The sequence below is a fragment of the Monomorium pharaonis genome, chromosome 1 (genome assembly GCF_013373865.1).
Source record: "Monomorium pharaonis isolate MP-MQ-018 chromosome 1, ASM1337386v2, whole genome shotgun sequence".
NCBI classification, from domain to species: domain Eukaryota; kingdom Metazoa; phylum Arthropoda; class Insecta; order Hymenoptera; family Formicidae; genus Monomorium; species Monomorium pharaonis.
The window spans coordinates 2,362,259-2,381,342 of record NC_050467.1 but is presented as its reverse complement, the minus strand read 5'-3'; the positions used below and the strand labels follow the sequence as shown (position 1 = coordinate 2,381,342).

At 34.4% G+C, this 19,084-nt stretch overlaps 5 protein-coding genes across 6 annotated transcripts; 2 read left to right on the top strand and 3 right to left on the bottom strand.

Moving 5' to 3' along the window:
• Nucleotides 1-38: 38 nt before the first annotated feature.
• On the top strand, nt 39-3,993 carry LOC105828924 (inhibitor of nuclear factor kappa-B kinase subunit epsilon). Its single transcript, XM_012667503.3, has 4 exons — nt 39-789; nt 1,444-2,617; nt 2,817-3,018; nt 3,124-3,993. The coding sequence occupies exons 1-4, from the start codon at nt 366-368 to the stop codon at nt 3,544-3,546; spliced, it is 2,223 nt and encodes a 740-aa protein (XP_012522957.1). The 5' UTR covers nt 39-365; the 3' UTR covers nt 3,547-3,993.
• Nucleotides 3,994-5,949: 1,956 nt separating this feature from the next.
• LOC105840684 (protein VAC14 homolog) lies at nt 5,950-9,616 on the bottom strand. The gene is made up of 7 exons (XM_012687687.3): nt 9,252-9,616; nt 8,635-9,016; nt 7,919-8,501; nt 7,112-7,683; nt 6,722-6,840; nt 6,551-6,630; nt 5,950-6,479 (listed from the first exon to the last, which is right to left on the bottom strand). The coding sequence occupies exons 1-7, from the start codon at nt 9,353-9,355 to the stop codon at nt 6,169-6,171; spliced, it is 2,151 nt and encodes a 716-aa protein (XP_012543141.1). The 5' UTR covers nt 9,356-9,616; the 3' UTR covers nt 5,950-6,168.
• A 389-nt stretch (nt 9,617-10,005) lies between these two features.
• LOC105840682 (nucleolar complex protein 3 homolog) lies at nt 10,006-14,120 on the bottom strand. Of its 2 annotated transcripts, XM_012687685.3 has the most exons (10): nt 13,792-14,120; nt 13,205-13,479; nt 12,800-13,085; nt 12,437-12,725; nt 12,012-12,346; nt 11,536-11,906; nt 11,295-11,459; nt 10,811-11,165; nt 10,644-10,741; nt 10,006-10,281 (listed from the first exon to the last, which is right to left on the bottom strand). In XM_012687685.3, the coding sequence occupies exons 1-10, from the start codon at nt 13,795-13,797 to the stop codon at nt 10,071-10,073; spliced, it is 2,391 nt and encodes a 796-aa protein (XP_012543139.1). In that variant the 5' UTR covers nt 13,798-14,120; the 3' UTR covers nt 10,006-10,070. The 2 variants fall into 2 exon arrangements, with proteins under 2 accessions (XP_012543139.1, XP_028049441.1); XM_028193640.1 differs by lacking the exon at nt 13,792-14,120 and having other exon boundaries at nt 10,071-10,281; nt 12,800-13,080; nt 13,205-13,341.
• Nucleotides 14,121-14,136: 16 nt separating this feature from the next.
• Nucleotides 14,137-14,902, top strand: LOC105840683 (membrane magnesium transporter 1). The gene is made up of 3 exons (XM_012687686.3): nt 14,137-14,333; nt 14,526-14,578; nt 14,684-14,902. The coding sequence occupies exons 1-3, from the start codon at nt 14,252-14,254 to the stop codon at nt 14,873-14,875; spliced, it is 327 nt and encodes a 108-aa protein (XP_012543140.1). The 5' UTR covers nt 14,137-14,251; the 3' UTR covers nt 14,876-14,902.
• A 320-nt stretch (nt 14,903-15,222) lies between these two features.
• Nucleotides 15,223-17,581, bottom strand: LOC105831242 (proteasome subunit alpha type-7-1). Its single transcript, XM_012671238.3, has 6 exons — nt 17,367-17,581; nt 16,723-16,849; nt 16,534-16,647; nt 16,133-16,266; nt 15,692-15,874; nt 15,223-15,589 (listed from the first exon to the last, which is right to left on the bottom strand). The coding sequence occupies exons 1-6, from the start codon at nt 17,466-17,468 to the stop codon at nt 15,500-15,502; spliced, it is 750 nt and encodes a 249-aa protein (XP_012526692.1). The 5' UTR covers nt 17,469-17,581; the 3' UTR covers nt 15,223-15,499.
• Between the last annotated feature and the right edge of the window lie 1,503 nt (nt 17,582-19,084).

Here is a 19,084-nt window from a genome sequence, read left to right as displayed (position 1 = left end):
AAGAGCGCGAAGCTTCTCTAGAGCTCCAGGGTTGCCAATGCCGGAAAAAAACGAAGTAAATTCTCCGTATAGGTTATGCGCCTCGGTCGGATGATGTTTTGCTAAATCAACATCTTTAATTTCCATTCGCTGTATTCGAGAGTACGTTGCGCCTGATACTCCAGGGGAAGAGGATGTTTCTTGAAGGTCAACAGTTTTCTGTTAACATATCGACGAGAATTTTTCGACTCGATAGAGAAGAGAAACGCGGAAGGTGACGTTTGTGACGTCACAAGAGGAGCGCGTAACGCGAGCGGGGTGAGATCGAGTAAGAGCGGCAAGGATTTCGTTTGTCCAGAAGAAACTTCTCGCTCGCACGGACAACGATGTCCTTTCTTCGCGGATCCGTTAATTACGTCTGGTGCACGACCAGCGTGCTCGGCAAGGGCGCGACCGGTGCCGTTTTCCAAGGTGTCAACAAGAACAACGGGGAACCGGTCGCAGTGAAAACCTTCAATCAGCTGAGTCACATGCGCCCGCACGACGTGCAGGTGAGGGAGTTCGAGGTGCTGAAGAAGGTCAAGCACGAGAACATCGTCAAGCTGCTGGCGATCGAGGAGGAGCAGGATGGCAGAGGAAAGGTAATCGTCATGGAGCTCTGCACCGGTGGCAGCCTCTTCAACATCCTCGATGATCCGGAGAACACTTATGGCCTCGCGGAGAACGAGTTTCTGCTGGTACTGGAACACCTATCGGCTGGCATGAAGCATCTGCGCGACAATAATCTGGTTCACCGAGATTTGAAACCAGGTGAGAGGTCTTGCAATACATAATACAATTATATTGACAACAGGATTAGATAATAACTAATTAAAAAGTTGAAAATTTTCAACTTTAACTGGTTGTTTTAAAACATGTAAACTTTAACTTATTAACTTTTATTCTTAAGTAAAAAATCTACTACATAAAAGAATAAAATTGTAAAAGTTAAATGTCCCATATAAAAAATATTTTACTATTATTTTATACAAACTTAATTTGTAAATAAAATATTAAATTTATTTAATCATTTATATTATAATTGTTTTGTTTTTTAAAGAAATTTGATAAAAAATTACAGTATTTTAATTTAATAGAAATAATGCTTTTTAAAAAATTAACTTTCAATTTAACTTAAATCTTTATGCAATTTTAATTGAATTAATTTTTTGTTCATGCAACTTTTAACTAAATTAATTTTAACTTAATTTAATTTTAAAACATTAGTTTACCAATCCTGATTGACAATCGGAAAATTATTAAAACTAAGATAATGACTTTATATCAATTATATTTTTTCTTATTAAAAAAAGCAATTTTTTATTCGATTTTAGAATTTAGTATCATGCAATTTAGTCTACTTGTATTTTCACAGGTATTTTGCATTTAATGTTCTTCAGTCATGCTCTGTTTTTTTTCGCACAGGTAATATAATGAAATTCATTGCTGACGACGGCAGTACGATATACAAGCTTACTGATTTCGGAGCCGCTCGGGAATTGCAGGAAGATCAGCAGTTTGTTTCGCTGTATGGCACTGAAGAGTACCTGCATCCAGATATGTACGAGCGCGCGGTCCTAAGGAAACCTGTCGGCAAGACTTTCGGCGCGACCGTCGATTTGTGGTCCATAGGCGTGACTCTCTATCACGTCGCAACAGGTAATTTGCCGTTCAGGCCGTTCGGCGGGCGGAGGAATAAAGAAACGATGTTCTACATCACCACGAAGAAAGCGTCGGGCGTGATATCCGGGCTACAGACTTCGGAGAACGGACCGATCGAGTGGAGCAGAGAGCTGCCGCAGGCCTGCCAGCTGAGCGCAGGTTTGAAGAAGATAGTGACTCCGCTATTGGCCGGTTTACTGGAAGTGGATCCACAAAGAATCTGGAGCTTTGAGCGATTCTTTTGCGAGGTCACAGACACGCTTTGCAGAAAGCCTATTCACATATTCAACATTCATAGAGCCAGTTTGATCAAGGTCTTCTTACATCCGGAAGAGAAATTAGTCGCTTTGCAGATACATATTCAGGATCAGACCGAGATCATGCCACACGCGCAGATTTTACTTCTCGGGGAAATTCCACTCACGAACCTTGTAGAAGAATCTACGCCAGGCAAAGGATATCCCAGTACGAGTAACGACAAACCGTTGATGCTATTCTCACGAGAGAATAATAACGTCGTGTTACCGGTAGAGACCGAATTGCCCAAATTTCCCGTTTTTGCGAATCTTGTTTCCGTGGAGAATGACGCGAGTCAGGCCAAAGTCGCGTGTTCTGTAGGACATGTCTGTAAACGTAGAATCGACAAACTGGCCTTGTGCAGCAAACTATCGCGAGACGCCATAGACGCGTTCAGTGGCCTTCTATCCACAGAGCTTTCTCGAGTACTGGCCAAATGTCAGCACTCGAAGGAATTCACAAAGGCGGTGGAGGATACTGTACTGGCGATAGAGAGAAGCGAGACTTTCGCCAGGCATGTATTCCGAAAGTTTGGTGGTCAGACTGCAGTGGAGGTGAAAAGCTGGCGGAAAGAATTGGACGTGAAGAGTAAAGAGCTCACGAGTGAATTGACTCCAGCAATAGTGCAACTTCATCAAAGGTAAATTATCTTAAAGAATGTAAAACATCTAGTTATTGTATTTGAGAAAACTGATTAGATAGAAAAAAATTTTATATGTAGTAGTTTTATATATAAATTTTATTGATAGAAATTACTTTCTCTTCTTCCCTCTTTATGAGCATTTAGTTCTTATGCATTTAGATATTGTAATTTGCAATGTAAATAAATATTATTGCAGATATGTAAAAGAGGGAAATTTACGTGGAGAGTGGGACAACAGCACCCGCGGTTTGTGGTGCCCGTGGTCCACGAAAGCGAGCCAGAGAGCAGCGACGTTAGTCGATCGTTTGAGGGACGGGTGGCAACATTTGCTGAGAGACAGAGCCACTCGTAGTCTCACTTACAATGACGAACAATTCCACGTTCTTGAACGCATTAAGGTAAACAAAATGTGTCGCGCGCGAGTTTCCTAATACATTACTGCAAATCAAGATAAAACTCGTTCAAATTATTTTTATTGAAATGTCGCAATCTCTGTTAAACAGGTCACAGAAACGGGACGTCGATTGAAAGCGCTTCTCGAAACAGAGTGCGCACCGGCGATAACGCAGCGATCCGAATGCGTCGCCGATTGGTACAAAATGGCACAAACGGTGTTCCTGCAGACTCAGATATTGGACAAGGATATAGACAGTTACGAACGCGTACTAGAATCGTTCTCATATCGTTTGTCACAGGAGAGCAAGGAGCGTAACGAGAATCTCTTGCACTCGCTGGACAGGCTTCCCGGTAAATCGAAGACAATTGAAAAAACGAGTGTGCCAGTACAGGAAAGCACGAAAAAATGGCGCAACATCTGCGACACGCAGGAACAAATCACAATGGTTCTTTACGAAAATAGTCTGCTTATAGACCAACTTGATCATTTTGTTCTTGATGATGTAGATGATACAGGATATGAACTTTAACGCAACTGTTATTTCTTTATCTGGCAATTTGATGAGATAAAGACTGAAAATTTAAATGTATATATTAGAAATTTGACATATCTGTATGGATTACTACTGTATAAATTACAAGGTTGGGAAAGTTAAACTGTAAAACTAACTAATTACAATTACAGTTTTTTCATTGAAAAAGTAACGAATTACAGTTACAAGTTACCAATTTTGAAAAATAACTCGTTACAGTTAAAAAATAACGAGTCGTTACTTTTCAGTTACTTTTTTTTAAATAATTGTACATTATTTTAGATATAAGAAATAAGAATCTTACATTTTATGCGTTACTAACTGTTGTATATTATGTGCTTTAACAAGTTATTTTATGTACACTGAGAACTTTGTAAAGGTAAAAGTCTAAATCATGTTACTGTTCTTAGAATTAAATAAAATATAACGCAACATTGGCTGTCATACATTGATTCATATATTTTTTTGTTACAAAATTTTCATAAAAATTTTTATTAATTTTATAGAATTTGATATTCAAATATATCATCATTAAGATAACATCTTTGTGGTGTCATTATAGAGCCACCGATGCTAAACATATATTCCACAGATACAGAACTCGAAATGCCTATATTATATTTAATAAAGTTTCTTAATTGCAGCGTAATTATTTAGCATGTTAATACTGCAATTCTTCGATTTTAAGAATCGATACAATTCCTCTTGTGTAAACTCAACTTTTCCGATTGTTGATTAAAAATAGAGAGGAACCTGAAAGTGGTCATAATGAAATTGAACTATGTAGTCAAATATCTATGAATCCCGTAGATAATGTGCATGACTTTTTGGGTCTCTTCTGTGCTATGTCCACGTTTATTTGGTTTTGTTTCATGCTATACCCGTAAATTTTACAATTATATGCATTCATACTTTAAATCTGTTTTATGCAAATGTGCATAATCGTGTTCTATAAATGTGCAATACCACATATACATGATATAAATTCAATTAATTGATTTGATAAAAATTCACTCACCGATTGCTGTCGCTGCTCCTGCTGCTGATGCTACTGCTACATTCCTTTTCCAGAATACCGAATCGCTCCATGCAGGATGCTGCTTTCTGCTGACATCATCCTGCTATTCCCGAATCCTCACATTAATAACGATCGCCCGATACTTCATTCGGCACTCCCGATATCACGGATAATATATCACACACGAGTAAAACGTAAACCGCGCGCGAGAATTTGGCGAGAACTTGGCGCGACCATTACATTTGGAAAAATACGTTAAAAGTACGGCACTGAATACGCGAGACACGCACAGAGTCAACGGAACGTCCGATTACGTCCGACCGGCGCTGGAGCACGACTACCGGCACGGCAGCGGCGGACGTGGCCGTTGGTAGGTACACTCGGCGGTACTCGGCGCTAGTCGGCGCAACTCGGCGGCCGACTTGCCGAGTCGCGCCGACTAGCGCCGAGTACCGCCGAGTGTACCTACCAACGGCCACGTCCGCCGCTGCCGTGCCGGTAGTCGTGCTCCAGCGCCGGTCGGACGTAATCGGACGTTCCGTTGACTCTGTGCGTGTCTCGCGTATTCAGTGCCGTACTTTTAACGTATTTTTCCAAATGTAATGGTCGCGCCAAGTTCTCGCCAAATTCTCGCGCGCGGTTTACGTTTTACTCGTGTGTGATATATTATCCGTGATATCGGGAGTGCCGAATAAAGTATCGGGCGATCGTTATTAATGTGCGATCATTATTAATGTGGTTCGAGAACAGCAGGATGAGGTCAGCAGAAAGCGGCATCCATCCGAAAAGGAATGTAGCAATAGCAGCAGCAGCATCAGGAGCAGCGACAGCAATCGGTGAGTGAATTTTTATCAAATCAATTATTTGAATTTATATCATGTGTATATGTGGTATTGCACATTTATAGAACACGATCATGCACATTTGCATAAAACATATTTAAAATATGAATGCATATAATTGTAAAATTACGTAGCATGAAACAGAACCAAATAAACGTGGACGTAGTAGAGATCCAAAAAGTCATGCACATTACCTACGGGATTCATAGATATTTGACTACATAGTTCAATGTACAAATTTTGTGCACATAGAGGCGTTAATGGATGAAAACACCTAAAACGACGCGATGACCGCTCTCAGGTTCTTCTCTGTTAAAAATTTTAGCGCATGTTTCAAAAAAAGTAACTATTAAAGTAACTATCAAAATAGTTATTAGTTACCGTAACGAAATTATGTTATTAGTTACCAAAAAAAGTAACTGTAATTGTAACTTCATTACAAGTTACAAGTAACTCGTTAGTTCCCAACCCTGATAAATTGTTAAGGTAAACGTTAAATGAATTCGTATTTCTATTCCTTTGGCTAAATGATTATTTTACTTAAAAATTAACGATACGATCGTTTATTTCCGATAAGTCTAACAATAGCATTTTTCAATAAATAATAATTATATTTTTACATAACATACAGCTAAACACAAGTTTTTTTACATAATTATGCGGTAAAAAATTAGCAAATCAGGCGTATCTCTTTTCTCTTACATGTGTTGCAAAATTCGTGCGTACGAATTCTCGCGCGTGAAAAAAAGAACGCGTGATTCACACGTCTACATGACTAGTGTTCCTCTCGATCAAGGAATTCAGTCTTTGCTTGCGCTTCTGTTCTCTGTGGTGCTCTTGTACTACGTGGAAATGTTTCAGCAGTTTGTCAAAATCAAACGGGCAATCGATGTCTGTTTTCTTTTGCGAATGTTCGCTTTTAGGTATCGGCTTTGTAGCCGGGGGTATCGCCGCTAAACGACGTTGCAAGGTAGCATAGGCGTCACTTTGCGGCAGAATCATGAGCAAGCCGTATAACGCGTATATCAAAGCGTCATTCTTCTCCCATTCCAACAGCTGCAGTCTCAAATCTTGAATTAAAAAAAAATAAATGTAACGCATTTTTAATATTTTTATTAGTGACACGATGCAATATACTTACAAGTAAAAATCGGCGATTCTATTAATTGTACCAATTTATCTATCTCCGTTAGAAACTCCACTGTAACCTCTATATTTTCGCTGATTTATACAGATGTTGTGTTAAGGTTTTAAAAATGTTTGTTGTGATAATAAAAGCAGATAAAATAGAAAAGAATATAACAAAGGATACAAAGATCGAATGATGTTGCATGCGTGTCGATAATGTTGAGATAAGAGGCACAGGGCCACTGTGGCGACCGGATTGTGACACCAGGACACATACAGGCACTCAAATAACGCGCAACTATCCTGAAAAGTTCCACAGTCACGAATATTATTATATTCTATTTATGTAGCTGAAAACTAATATCATATTTGATTACTTAACATTAGAAGTGATCATTTTGACTGTTTTTAATATTATATTTCTCATGTAAAAAATGGGATTCTGAAATTCTTTAACTTTTCAGTAATTATAGCCTTTAATTTATTCGCTTAGATCTTTTAATAAGTAAAAAAATATCTGTGCTTCTAGTATTAATAAAATTTTACAAGAAAACTGAATATCCAGCAAACTTACTGAAGAGTCCAAATGCCTAAGTTTGTTGCGCAAATCGAACAACTCGGAACTGGTCAAAAGGATGACGTTCAGTGTCTGTATCATTGTACAGGCAAAACTTAAATTCTGTTCCTCTAATAGTATCTTCGCCAAAGTTTTGTATATATCCTCCGCACTTAAAAGCACACACAACTCCCTTATAATGAAGGCACCCCGTTCCTCTAGTAAGTGTCTATCGGTCGAGAAGAGCCTTAATAAATTGACGATAAACTTTGTGAAATATTTGTTCTGCATCTTTGCGTCAGGATCGGTCGCTACCGCTTCCGGGGATTTCGAACTAATAATCTCTGCCATTACCACTAGCGTCTGTTGCACCACCTCGTCGGAGGCGTCACTCAAGGATTTCATTAATATCGGAAATAAGTCCTCGATATGCTTAAACATTTTTTGCGGAATATTTATGAACAAATGGTGTATCCATTTTAAAACCGCGACTTTAGTCTGGACCGACAGATACAGTAAGTGTTTCGTAAGTACCTCCACTACGCTAGCGAGATCTAAGTTCTCAGCCATGGAATAATTTTCTGTTATATCTGAAAGTAGAAAGGAACTTCTATTATTATTATATTTTCTAAATGATAAAGATTATAATGTTAAGTTCTCTCTTGCAAACTTTCAACACAAGTTAGTTAATTACAGAAATGAGAATTCAAGAGAAATTTAAAATTTAAACAATCCTTGTGATACATAAATTCAAAACATTTATAATTAAAAATTCATCATTTGCTATTAAAAACTCATCATTTATCATAATTAAATGCTGCTTACCGTTCTTTTCTCTAGTAGAAAGTATCTTATTTTCTTGATCCTTACTTGTGACTTCTGTACTTTTAACAATTATTAATTTTATTAAATTCGCATTTACTTGTGTTGCTGTTTCCTTAATACTCTTACGCGTGTCGCCGTCGTAGGCTAAACATGGCAAAACAGCCACAAGAATACCAGACATGTATGGGAGCATTAGAGGTCCAGATAAATGTACAAATTCTTTGATCCACGTGATGGCTGTCAGCTGAAGCAGCTCGTCGCTACTTTGAGCATGCGTAATTAATATGTTTATCATGGCCGGGAAGTCTACTCTCGCGGGATTAGCTTTTATGCTACGTAAAAATTCACCAAGAACTGTATCTGTGACCTTCTTAATCTCTGGCGTTGGGTCCTCCAGTATCCTAAACAATCCATCGAGTATCTCAGGTAGAAATATTATGAAGTCCATGTTGGGCACCGCGTCCAGCACGGACACCCATGATATTACAAACTGTCTGCCGAATGGGTTCTTTGTATAGATGCGCTCACGTAATAGAGGCATAAATCCAACCAAGTCGAAGAGACCGCTTTCTGTCACAATGTCCTGCAGTAGAATATCAAGTATGAGAATTGTAAGAAAAAAATTGCATCTTAAAAAATTCTTTAAAGAATTTTTTAAAAAGAATTCTATAAACCTATAAAGAATCCTTCTTTTTTTATATAAAAAATCTGGTTACCTTCATCAATCTGTCGAGTAATTCGGTAGCATTTTTTATACTTTGCTCAGAGTCACAGGCCAATTTGCTGAGAGCGGCAAAGATGTCTGTAAACTGAGGAAGCACAGCACCTCTTGCTACTTTGACTACATTGTACAGACTCTCGCAGGCATAATATCTAACTCTCAAATCGGCGTCACAGAAACATGCCAAGATTGGATGAATCAGGTCTTCTATATATTGACCAGTGTCTTTTCCAAGACCGACCGCAATCGCTGCAAGACCAATCAAGCCACCCTTGCGTGTATGTGGATTCTGCGAAGTGGCGAAGTCCTGCCCAAGAACCTTCAACAATCTCTTAATCTGCACAGTGTTGTTGTGAGCAGCAAATTCCTTCACCATCCTGTGGGTTAATAAAAAAAATAATTATAATAAAAAAACATTAATCCATCATTAAATGGAAAGGAAAATAAAAAATTAAAGCTGTATAGCAATAACAATCTACAATTCCAGTAATAATTTACAACTCCTTTAAGAATTACCAAACTATTACTTAGAAAGTGGGAAAAGAAAAGGCAGAGGTGAAACCCCTAAAATGCGTAGCGATACAATTGTACACACAGTACGGGTAACCTTACTTCTCTATCTCTACGGCGGCTGGCTTTCGTTTCTCATACAGTTTATCATTGAGAGAACGTACACATGCCGCACTTAGGGGAGCGTAATCCCTCTCGGACATCATCCTGTGTGTGATATTATGACGTGCTCCTGAATAATGTCAAAACATGTCAAAATACATAGCCGTAATTCGGACGTGCACATGAGCAGGTGGTAGGCGGAATCGGAGACATTCGGCAATCGTCGTGTCACGCTGTCACGTTATGCGAACGAACGCGATAAATAATCTGCGCGTGTGTCTGAACACAGTTTGAATTCTTTATTGTGCAATTTGGGTGCGTTCGGGGAAACGCTATTAGCGCTACCAGCATCAGTCTATCTTCATTACTCATTAAAAGTAGAACAAGGACTGATGCTGATAGCGCTAATAAAGTCTCCTCGAACACACCCTTTATCAATGTAAATTAACTTTAATTTTTTTTTAATTTTTAAAACTAAAAAAAGATAAAGTTAATTAAACTGAAATCAAAGTTAACTTACATTGGTGAAATGGACATTATACGATGACTTCGACTTAAGTCCGATGATTAATTAATTATCAAGTATTAACCTTTACTATTTTTATTCACATTATTAATTTTTATTAATGTATTTAATGAAGAAAGATTACATTAGAAACGATAAATTGTTATAGTTTAAAATTTTGTTATGAAAAATCGACTATATCAACTAAATTACATCATCTTAGTTTTCAAATAAATTAGTTAATTTAAATATTGTTGCTCAGTTTATTGATAAAAGCATTGATATATTTTACATACATCCCATTTTATTATGTATTACAAATTATTTTTACAGGCTTTATAAAAATCTACATGCCCATCTGCAAATAAGTTGCTGACATCGACAGTATTAACATATTCTTCGAGTTCAGAACTCATACTATAATCAATCGGTGCTTTTTTAACTGGAGTTTTCTTTGGAACAGGTACAGCAGGTTTAAATGCTATACCTGCAGGATCATATTCCGTGTAAAGTTCTTCTGGTGATCTAAAATTAAAAATAGTTGGATATATAGAAAAATTTTATATAATTTTCTATATCTACAATGTATGTACCAGCAGATAACAGTTAATATTTGTTCAAATTAAGTTAATAACTTATAAAATTAATTTAGTTATGTTAAAAAATTGCGTTAAGATTAAATTAAGCAAAAAGTTAATAAAAAAAACATTTAATTTAGAAATAAATTTTATGTGTTTAAAAAATAACTAGTTAAAGTTAAAAATTAATTATTTTTTAATTAATTCATTTAAAATTAATTAAGTTGAGTTACAAACTTTTTAATTAGTTACACCATGATAAAGATATATAGACTAATAATTTATTGTAATTATTAAATTCATACTCACAATTTCGCAGTTTCGATAGTCAAACTACCCTCGCCGCTCGTAGGTGTGGCATACGCTATATTTTTAGCAAATTGTCGTACTACACTATGATAATGACGCTGTAAGAACAATAATTGTGTCATTTATCAAATAATTATCATGAAAAAAGTACTACTGCATTTAAGTACCTGTAAAGCAACAAGCTCGTACAGCGCGGTACAATGGGCGTTGCAATGATCGGGTTCCTCGATTTCACTTTGATAATGACCGTCACCAGTGCAGTCAGTATCCAATAAAACATGAGCCGCTTTCATAAGCTGCATCACTTGCTTGATAATACCAAGAGTTCCTAAAGTCGCATTATGCTGCGACTGCAATGCTAGTGTACTTAGTCTCTTTACAAAAGCTATCATACGTGTCTGTGTGATCCTTCTTCGTTGATGAATGAGAATTTGCAGCAACGTCTGCAACACGATCTCAGTTTCCGAGTGCGTCCTCCCACAATGGACTTTCAATATATTTTTATACAAATGCACATAAAATCTGTATGACAAAGAGATGTATAATTTAAATTTTCATATATAAATATATATAAAATACATATTCAACAGCATAAAATTTGTCTTATAAAATATATAAAGCACTGAATAAGAGGGAAATTATTATAACAACCTGTATGGATCGATGTTCAACGCTGCAGCTTGTCCAGATAATATTGTAAATATACATTGAACACAATGCAATTGTTCTCTTAATCCCAAATTACCTTCATCTATTAATCTATCTATAACGCTCACTAAATCTTGGTAAAAATTTATATTAATACAATGCGCAAATCTGGAAATATATAAGTAGAATATTATAGTAGAATATAATACAAGAGAAAGATACGAATGGCGATAAATTGCATTACTTGGCTAATCCTTCCAGACATACAGACAACACTTTGCTATTGGGAGCTTGCTTTAGAATTCTAAAGTATATAGTAAATACTATGCCCGTTATTTCCGTGAGTATCTTGTGTTTCGCTTGCTTATTCTCCTCAGCCTTTGTCTCAAGCATTTCTTTCTCCACTTGCTCTAGCTTCTTGTTCTTTTTCCTCTCCCGTTTGCTTAACGCTAGAATTCTTTGTTTATGAGACATGAGTTTCTTTTGCTTCGTTTCGTCTTCCTTCTCTTTGTCCAGATTGACATCTTTAATGCGAAGGGCCAGTAACACCGTTATCACCTCAGGGTGTACAGAGTGTTTCTTTGACTTAATATACTGATTTAACTTTCGAACTATCTGAAATTTTATTAGTGATATGAATATGTCGCATAATAACTTTCTAATTACACATTGCAAGTGTAATAAAGCATAAAATAAAAAAAACAATTTTTTATAACTTACTGTGAGAGATAGCTGACCACGTTTGTCTTCTTTGAATATTTGAGAGATACATTGCGCAACTTTCTCTCTTACACTGCTCCGTTTGTTATCCAATAAAGGAAGGATGTAATTAGCTATATTAACGGAGAAATTGAAGTACGGATGGATGGTAAGAAGCTCGCACATACACAATACAGCCGTTTCGCCCAATTGCATTTCAGGTTCGTTTACCAATTGCATATTCCCTTTCTTTTTTCTCAAAATCTTGGATATCTTCTCGAGCCTCTGCAAATAGCCTTTGTAACTCCTTAACAAAGTAGCTTCATAATTATGTAGCGTGAGTGTATCTTTCTTCACTAAAATCATAGACAAAATTAATTAGAATTTATTAATACTACAAATAACACAACTTTTTGGTAAATTTTACTGTCTACATATATACATACGCTTTACTCCTTCCTGAGTAATCTGCAAGATACTATATGATGGAAGCAAATCTTTGAAAACTTCTAGAAGAGACACCATTGCCAATTTCCTGATTGTAATGTAAACTTCAGAAGTTCTTTCATCCATCATGTCTAGCAATATCTTGAAATTTCCTGACTTAAGTTCTGGGTTTTCCAATATGCCACTTGAAAGTATACCTATTTTAAAACGCTTAGATCTGAGTATTTCTTCACGATGTGCCAAAAGTTCAATGGTGGATACTGGTTTATCAGTTACTTGCAAGTTATTCTAAAAGTATTCAATAGATAACATACTCTACAGTTTCAGATTTCTGAAATTAGAATACATAATTTAAATCTTACATGTGTATCCATATTCATTTCTGTGTCACTATCTTCTTTCTCTTTGCTTTCTTCTTGGCTATTATCATTTGTACTTTTATTTTCTTCTTTGTTTGAAATTTTATTATCTTCTTCAATAATACGTTTCTTTATAAATCCATTTTGCGTTTTTATTGGAAGCAGCATACGAACTGACTTCCCTCCTGTCTCCTCCACAATTTTCGATACATTGTTCTCATATAGCTCTTCCAAAGGCTGATTATTTTCTATTTCTTTCCTTTTTTTCTCACTTAAGTTTTTGTCTGTTCTAAAACCAACACAATATATATACATATACACACACACACGCACGCACGCACACACACACACACACATATATATATAAAATTCATAGAACTTATTAAAAATTACAAAGTGTAACCATACTCATTTAATTGAATTTGTTTCAATAGATTGTAAGATTTGTTAGATATGGCATTCTTTAGGAAATTTAAATCATCTTCTTCAACCATATCCATCAGATCTTCTCCATGATCACTCTCTTCTTCCTCTTGTATTATTTCTGGACGTGGTGGTGCTGATTTCTGAGGCTGTTTCTTTGTTGATTTATGTCGCCGAGATTTAAGCTTCCCTTGCTTTGAAAGCTTTGTTTTTGTCTGATTGTTTCTTTTAATTTTACTGATTTTTGGTTTCTTCGATTTCTAGGAAATAAATTTTTAAACAGATACAATACTTATTTTAAATAAAAAATTTTAATTTTGTACTAAAAATTTAGTTGAAGACTTATGAATGTTATAAATAATTATGTACAAAATTAAGAGAATAAAAATTTATTTAAAAAATATGTGCATATATATGTTAAATAATTATATAATAATTTTGTAAAGATGTCACACTGATAGAAAATATTCAATTTTTATTGAATTTTCGTGAAATTAGAAACTTTTAAGAGGTTAGAATTTATCCGCAAAATGACCATTAAATTAATACATTTAAAAGATTTTTAAACTCACTCCCATGTTTACGAAGTATAATTCAGCTAGATTATTATTTTTAGTTTAAATTTATTTTTATAAAATCACACTTAAAAATTTGGTATCACAAATAATTGTAAACGAAATGCATCCATGTGCGTTAACGTGCGTTTATATTGCATGGGCTCACATCAGCTAAAAGAACTGTATATTTATATGATTAACAAATTTATGTCGACTATCCATAACGTATTCTTCAAAGAATAAAATAATTTCTGAAAAATGTTTCAAATTTATTTTAAAAATCTGAAAAATTTTCGTTATATGGAAATTCTGAAAAATCCTGAGAAATCTGACTGATTTCGGCTATTTTCCCAGATAAGTTAGTTATCATCATCACCACTTCAGGCGCTGATGCTAGTGCGAACAATGCGAATTTCGCGTTACGTCGTTGTTGCATTGTAAAGTTTCAATGCGTTATCTGTGATATACGTTCATCATGTCTGCTACGGCTATACATAAATTTATAACTTTTGTAGGATTTATGTCAATATTACATGCGGCTTATTCTGCGGCACAGCGTGAGTATCCGCTCTAGTTTATCAATTTTCTAGGTTAAGCCAATGTCAACATTACGAAGTTATCAATTAGTTTGCTTTGATTTGATATTTTTGTGCATCCACAGTAAAATAACTACAATTAAATAAATTTCCGAAACAAAAAGCGAATAAAATACACAATTAGAATAATTAGATTTTATTATTTTTTTATAGACCGTTCCTACTTGCGAATTACTGAACAGGAATTTACTACTTTGCCAATTGACGTAAGTTTAATAATGCTATTTTCCATATAGAAAACTAAATTATTTAGATATAAAATCATAATTTCGATAAAATTAATACAATTTTGAAATGCTCTACATTTACAGATTTTAATTCAAGGCATAGCCAGTTTATTTATCGTTATGTATGGTGTTATGTACATTGCTGGCGATTTTAAAGAAATTCGGGCAGTTGTCGATTTGGAGAATAAATCTTGGGAGACTCTACGGAATCTACCATCATTCCAAGTATTCAATCATCGTGGAAGATCTCTATCCCCAGAATATATTCCAGAGTAGAACATAATACATTTTTAATATCACGAACAAAAGTAATATATATATATATATATATATATATATATATATATATATCATGTTATTTATATTGTTTGTAAAATCATTTGGAATAGCAAACATTTATTGAAATTTAGTATATCAATTTAATTAATATAAAAAAAGCAAAATCTGTATGTAAAGCAAAAGCATTAATCTTTAGAGAGCTACAGGAATTTCTTTTTAAATCACAAAAACTCTAGGAAAAAGTATGTTTAACACATAATTGGATACAAAATAACATTGATGTCGAGGCATTAAGATGTTTCACAGTTCTCTAGCTTAACAAAACAATTTGATGTATACATACATACATATAAAATTTAATTATTTATTGCTGTAAAACAACTCTTAGCAGATTGAGATCTTTGTCCTCATAATATTAAATATCAGAAATTAAAACTTTTTTAAAACACGGCAAATGGTTTTGTATACACATTTTACAGTTCTGTGACAGTAAATAATATGGATAAAAAAGTCATTGCGTTTCATTTATATGCATTCCTCCTCTATTTTTTTGCAATATATTTATTTTTATACGAAAAATTAATAATGGTATAGTCAAAGTGCATAGTAGAACACAAGACATCACTTTTTCTGTTTCTTCTTTTCTGCTTCTGCTTCCTTTTCCTTTTCGATTTCTGTTACATATTCACCTATAGTGTCTGTATCCAACATCTGAAATATTATATAAACATGTTTTCAGATGTGGAAGTATCTTCAGTCAAAATATAACATTAAAAATTTGCGCACACAGTTGAATATAAGTTAAAAGTATACCTGTAATGGCTGTCCGCGTCGCATTACCGCTATTTCCAGATTCTTCTGCCCAGACTGAACTACTTCAAGTAGCGCTTTGATGGCTAATTTTATACAACCCTTTTCCGTCGATACCTCTTCCGGAGTGTAATACTTCTCCAAAAATTCGTGTACAGTTTTAGCGCTGCGACCTGTCGCGTTTGCCTTTTCGTGGAAGAATAGATTAATATAAATTCAACTATTAACATTCAATTATCATTTGGCAAGATTTAGAAAAAAAATTGGCATGTCAAGTGGCTCCATGTAAAAGTGACTGATATATGAGATTTTTAATCCCCTCTAAATTTTTATTACTATTATGTTGGGGGCACAAAAAACGACTTTCCAAGTGCTAAGTGGCTGGATCAGATTTTGGTCCCTAATCGAAAATTTATATCTATAGAAAAATGGTTTTCAGCGTACCTTCCATTCGTAATATATCCCCGATGGCTCTGTTTGATAAAGATGTGGGACACCATCATAATCAAATCCAGTTAGGAGACAGGATATTCCAAAAGGTCTACGCCCATTACTTTGTGTATATTTCTGTTTTAAACCTGTAAATAACAACTATTTCAGTTTTTTGTTTGATGCGTAGCTCCATATGAAAGCGGTTGACTTATATTCAACAAATTCGATTTTAAACATCACTTAGTGTATGTCTTAGTTTTATAAAAAATCAATTAAAAAATTAAAGTTGGGTGTTTAAGAACGAGTATATGAGATGGCAATGAGATAACTCATTTTTAAATTCATATTTCAATAAGATAAATAAAATTCTAATTTTTTGTTAAGCAAAAGAGTCTAATAAATTTCAATCATACCTGCAATATACCTTGTAATATACTCCAAGGTAACGGGATCTTCTACAGTTAATTTATGACTTTGGCATTCAACTTGCGCACGGTTGATTAATACTCTTGCGTCAGCAGTCAAACCTAGAAGATTGACAGTCTGACAATTGTCTTATTTAAAATATAAAATCAATGTTTATCTTTAAATTGATATTGTACCTGCAAAAGCCATAATTACATGATCGTCTAGGAGACATATTTTGCGCACTGTACGTTCCTCTTGTAACTTGGCAACAGATTTTTTCTCAACACCCAAGACTACTACATCTGCACCACGTACACCAACCTACCAATCAAAAATTTACAAAAGTTATATCAGACAAGCAAGAAAAAAATTTAGCATTAATTATATTAAGAGTTTTTGCTGGAGTTATAGATCACTTTTAAGTCCTATATGATTAGAAAATGACACAGATATGAATCAAGAGTCGAACCTAAGAGTAAAACGTCACAATTGGTTTATTCTTTATAATTGCACTGCTAAACTAATGCAATAAATTAGAATGAAAAAACTTGTCTTATTTTAACTTATTGCATTAATTTCGTAGTATTGCTACGAAGAACAGGCCAAATGATAAGAATAATAATAACATATTAAGAACTGTCAACCTAACCTATACACGAAATTCACAAAGTCATACACAAGTTAGATAAATAAAGTTACTCGATTATAATTGAAATTTCCTTGTGTGTGACAATAGATAGACCGCAGGTTGATGGACAGACGAGAAGATTTGATAGAATATTCGAAAACGATTTTCCGAGAAAGAGCAATGGAGGTTAGGTCGAACTGTTCAACGTACCGCCGTAGACCCTTTCTTGACAGCCTCCTGTGCGTATTCCACCTGGAGCAGATGCCCGTCCGGTGAGAAAACCGTGATCGCCCTGTCGTATCTCGCCGTCATCGTTTCAAGCGTCCAAAGTATTCACTGTCCTGTGGAAAATCTGAAATGACTCCGCCGTTTTCTGAGTAGTCAGCCGTCTCTGGCCGTCTCGTTCCGGCACTCTGGATTGGACGCGAACATGACAACGCATTTCCCTAGAAACGTACAGGTGTAAGTAGTGTAAGTACGTGTCCCAAATTGGACGGATCTTCATGCAACGACATCGCGCAATTAAAATAATTTTAAAAATAAAAATATTAGTCTAAATTCAATATTATTTTAAGAGGGTATAAGTAATATTTTTTTAAACTTATTGGAATTAAAAGTTAAATTTGAAAAGCATTTATTAAATTAGAATATTAATTTGTTAAAATAAAAGTAAATTACTCTAAATAACAATTAAAATTATAATTAATACGATCGCGGTCATATTGATAATCGCGATTATCAAATAAATTTAATATTTTATTCATGTATTTAATTAATAGCGTTTTCGATTGGTCTGGGTTAATCGTTCCGAGAGCGATGACGTCATAAGGCCAATCACAGCTATTCTTCTAAAGAATGGAATAACTATGATTGGCCAATTCTAGAGGAAAAGAACCTGAGACGGATTAACTCAGCACGAAAACGCCATTAGTTTATATGAAACAACAAAGAATATTGTTCCTAACGTGGAAATATGTTTTCTTTTTTTGCAAGGACACATTTTTAAAATAGAGAAAAAATAAATAACTAGCAGGGATCGCTTATTGTCGCCAGTAATTAATATTAAATCAAAGAATAAACACTATATAACTATATTGTTGTACTCATACACGCGCAACCACAATTAGTTTAACCTTATTGTAACGTCTCAGTTTAAATGAAGTTGACTTTTTTTAATTATCCCTACAGTACAATTATCACACAGTTCAAAATTATATAAGATGTCTTAAAGACTTTTAAATATCTATCAGACATCTTTTAGGAATTGACTAAAACATGACTAAAAGACATTTTAAGGACATTTTTAAGACGTCTTATGTCCCGATTTTGGACATTGTGTCGTCTAGATCTGTATGTTAGATATTTAAAACAAGCATAATTTCGGATTATGAATATTTACCTTATCTTAAAGGGAATTATCTCTGATAAAATCTTTTTTTATATTTTCCTTGATGCCACCATCATTACCAAGGCATGCAATCGTTTTATTTCTGAAACGCAAGTTATCTATGTAACATATGTACATATGTATGATGAAGATAAGGCTACTTTTAGTGTTAAATATACAATGAAAATATTGGCCTCAATAATGGTTTTGGTACTTAAAAATATGCGTTATTCTTTTTATTTATATTACATTTATTTTTATACCTTTTACAGTGATTATATTCCTTTTATATACTGTTTGTTAATTTGTAATTCAGTATCTTTCTTTTGTGGTCTCTCTATAAATATAATTTATTTTATGTATCGCTATATACATTACATTTATTGTATTATTTTTAAAACAATATTATAACTTTTTTAATAATAGTCGTAACAGAAAATTATAATTGCAAAATTAAAAAGTTCGAAAAATACATACTTGTTTTTTAAACAGATCGTTGGAACATTCAGAATTAGTCGGTATTTTTATACTTCCTTGAATT

Bases quoted from the DNA above. Each gene is read 5' to 3' on its own strand.
- LOC105840684 (XM_012687687.3), bottom strand. From the start codon at position 9,355: ATGATGTCCGAGAGGGATTACGCTCCCCTAAGTGCGGCATGTGTACGT. The intron at 9,017-9,251 runs GTAAGGTTACCC...ATTAACCCACAG, and splicing joins GCCGCCGTAGAGATAGAGAA to GATGGTGAAGGAATTTGCTG. The intron at 6,841-7,111 runs GTAAGTTTGCTG...GGAACTTTTCAG, and splicing joins TTAGGCATTTGGACTCTTCA to GATAGTTGCGCGTTATTTGA.
- LOC105840683 (XM_012687686.3), top strand. From the start codon at position 14,252: ATGTCTGCTACGGCTATACATAAATTTATAACTTTTGTAGGATTTATG. The intron at 14,334-14,525 runs GTGAGTATCCGC...ATTTTTTTATAG, and splicing joins GGCTTATTCTGCGGCACAGC to ACCGTTCCTACTTGCGAATT. The intron at 14,579-14,683 runs GTAAGTTTAATA...CTACATTTACAG, and splicing joins TTACTACTTTGCCAATTGAC to ATTTTAATTCAAGGCATAGC.
- LOC105840682 (XM_012687685.3), bottom strand. The intron at 12,347-12,436 runs GTATGTATATAT...CTATGATTTTAG, and splicing joins TACTCAGGAAGGAGTAAAGC to TGAAGAAAGATACACTCACG. The intron at 11,460-11,535 runs GTAATGCAATTT...ATATATTTCCAG, and splicing joins TGTCTGGAAGGATTAGCCAA to ATTTGCGCATTGTATTAATA.
- LOC105828924 (XM_012667503.3), top strand. From the start codon at position 366: ATGTCCTTTCTTCGCGGATCCGTTAATTACGTCTGGTGCACGACCAGC. The intron at 790-1,443 runs GTGAGAGGTCTT...TTTTTCGCACAG, and splicing joins TCACCGAGATTTGAAACCAG to GTAATATAATGAAATTCATT. The intron at 3,019-3,123 runs GTAAACAAAATG...TCTGTTAAACAG, and splicing joins ACGTTCTTGAACGCATTAAG to GTCACAGAAACGGGACGTCG.
- LOC105831242 (XM_012671238.3), bottom strand. From the start codon at position 17,468: ATGACGGCGAGATACGACAGGGCGATCACGGTTTTCTCACCGGACGGG. The intron at 16,267-16,533 runs GTATGATTGAAA...TGTTATTTACAG, and splicing joins TATTACAAGGTATATTGCAG to GTTTAAAACAGAAATATACA. The intron at 15,590-15,691 runs GTATACTTTTAA...ATAATATTTCAG, and splicing joins GACGCGGACAGCCATTACAG to ATGTTGGATACAGACACTAT.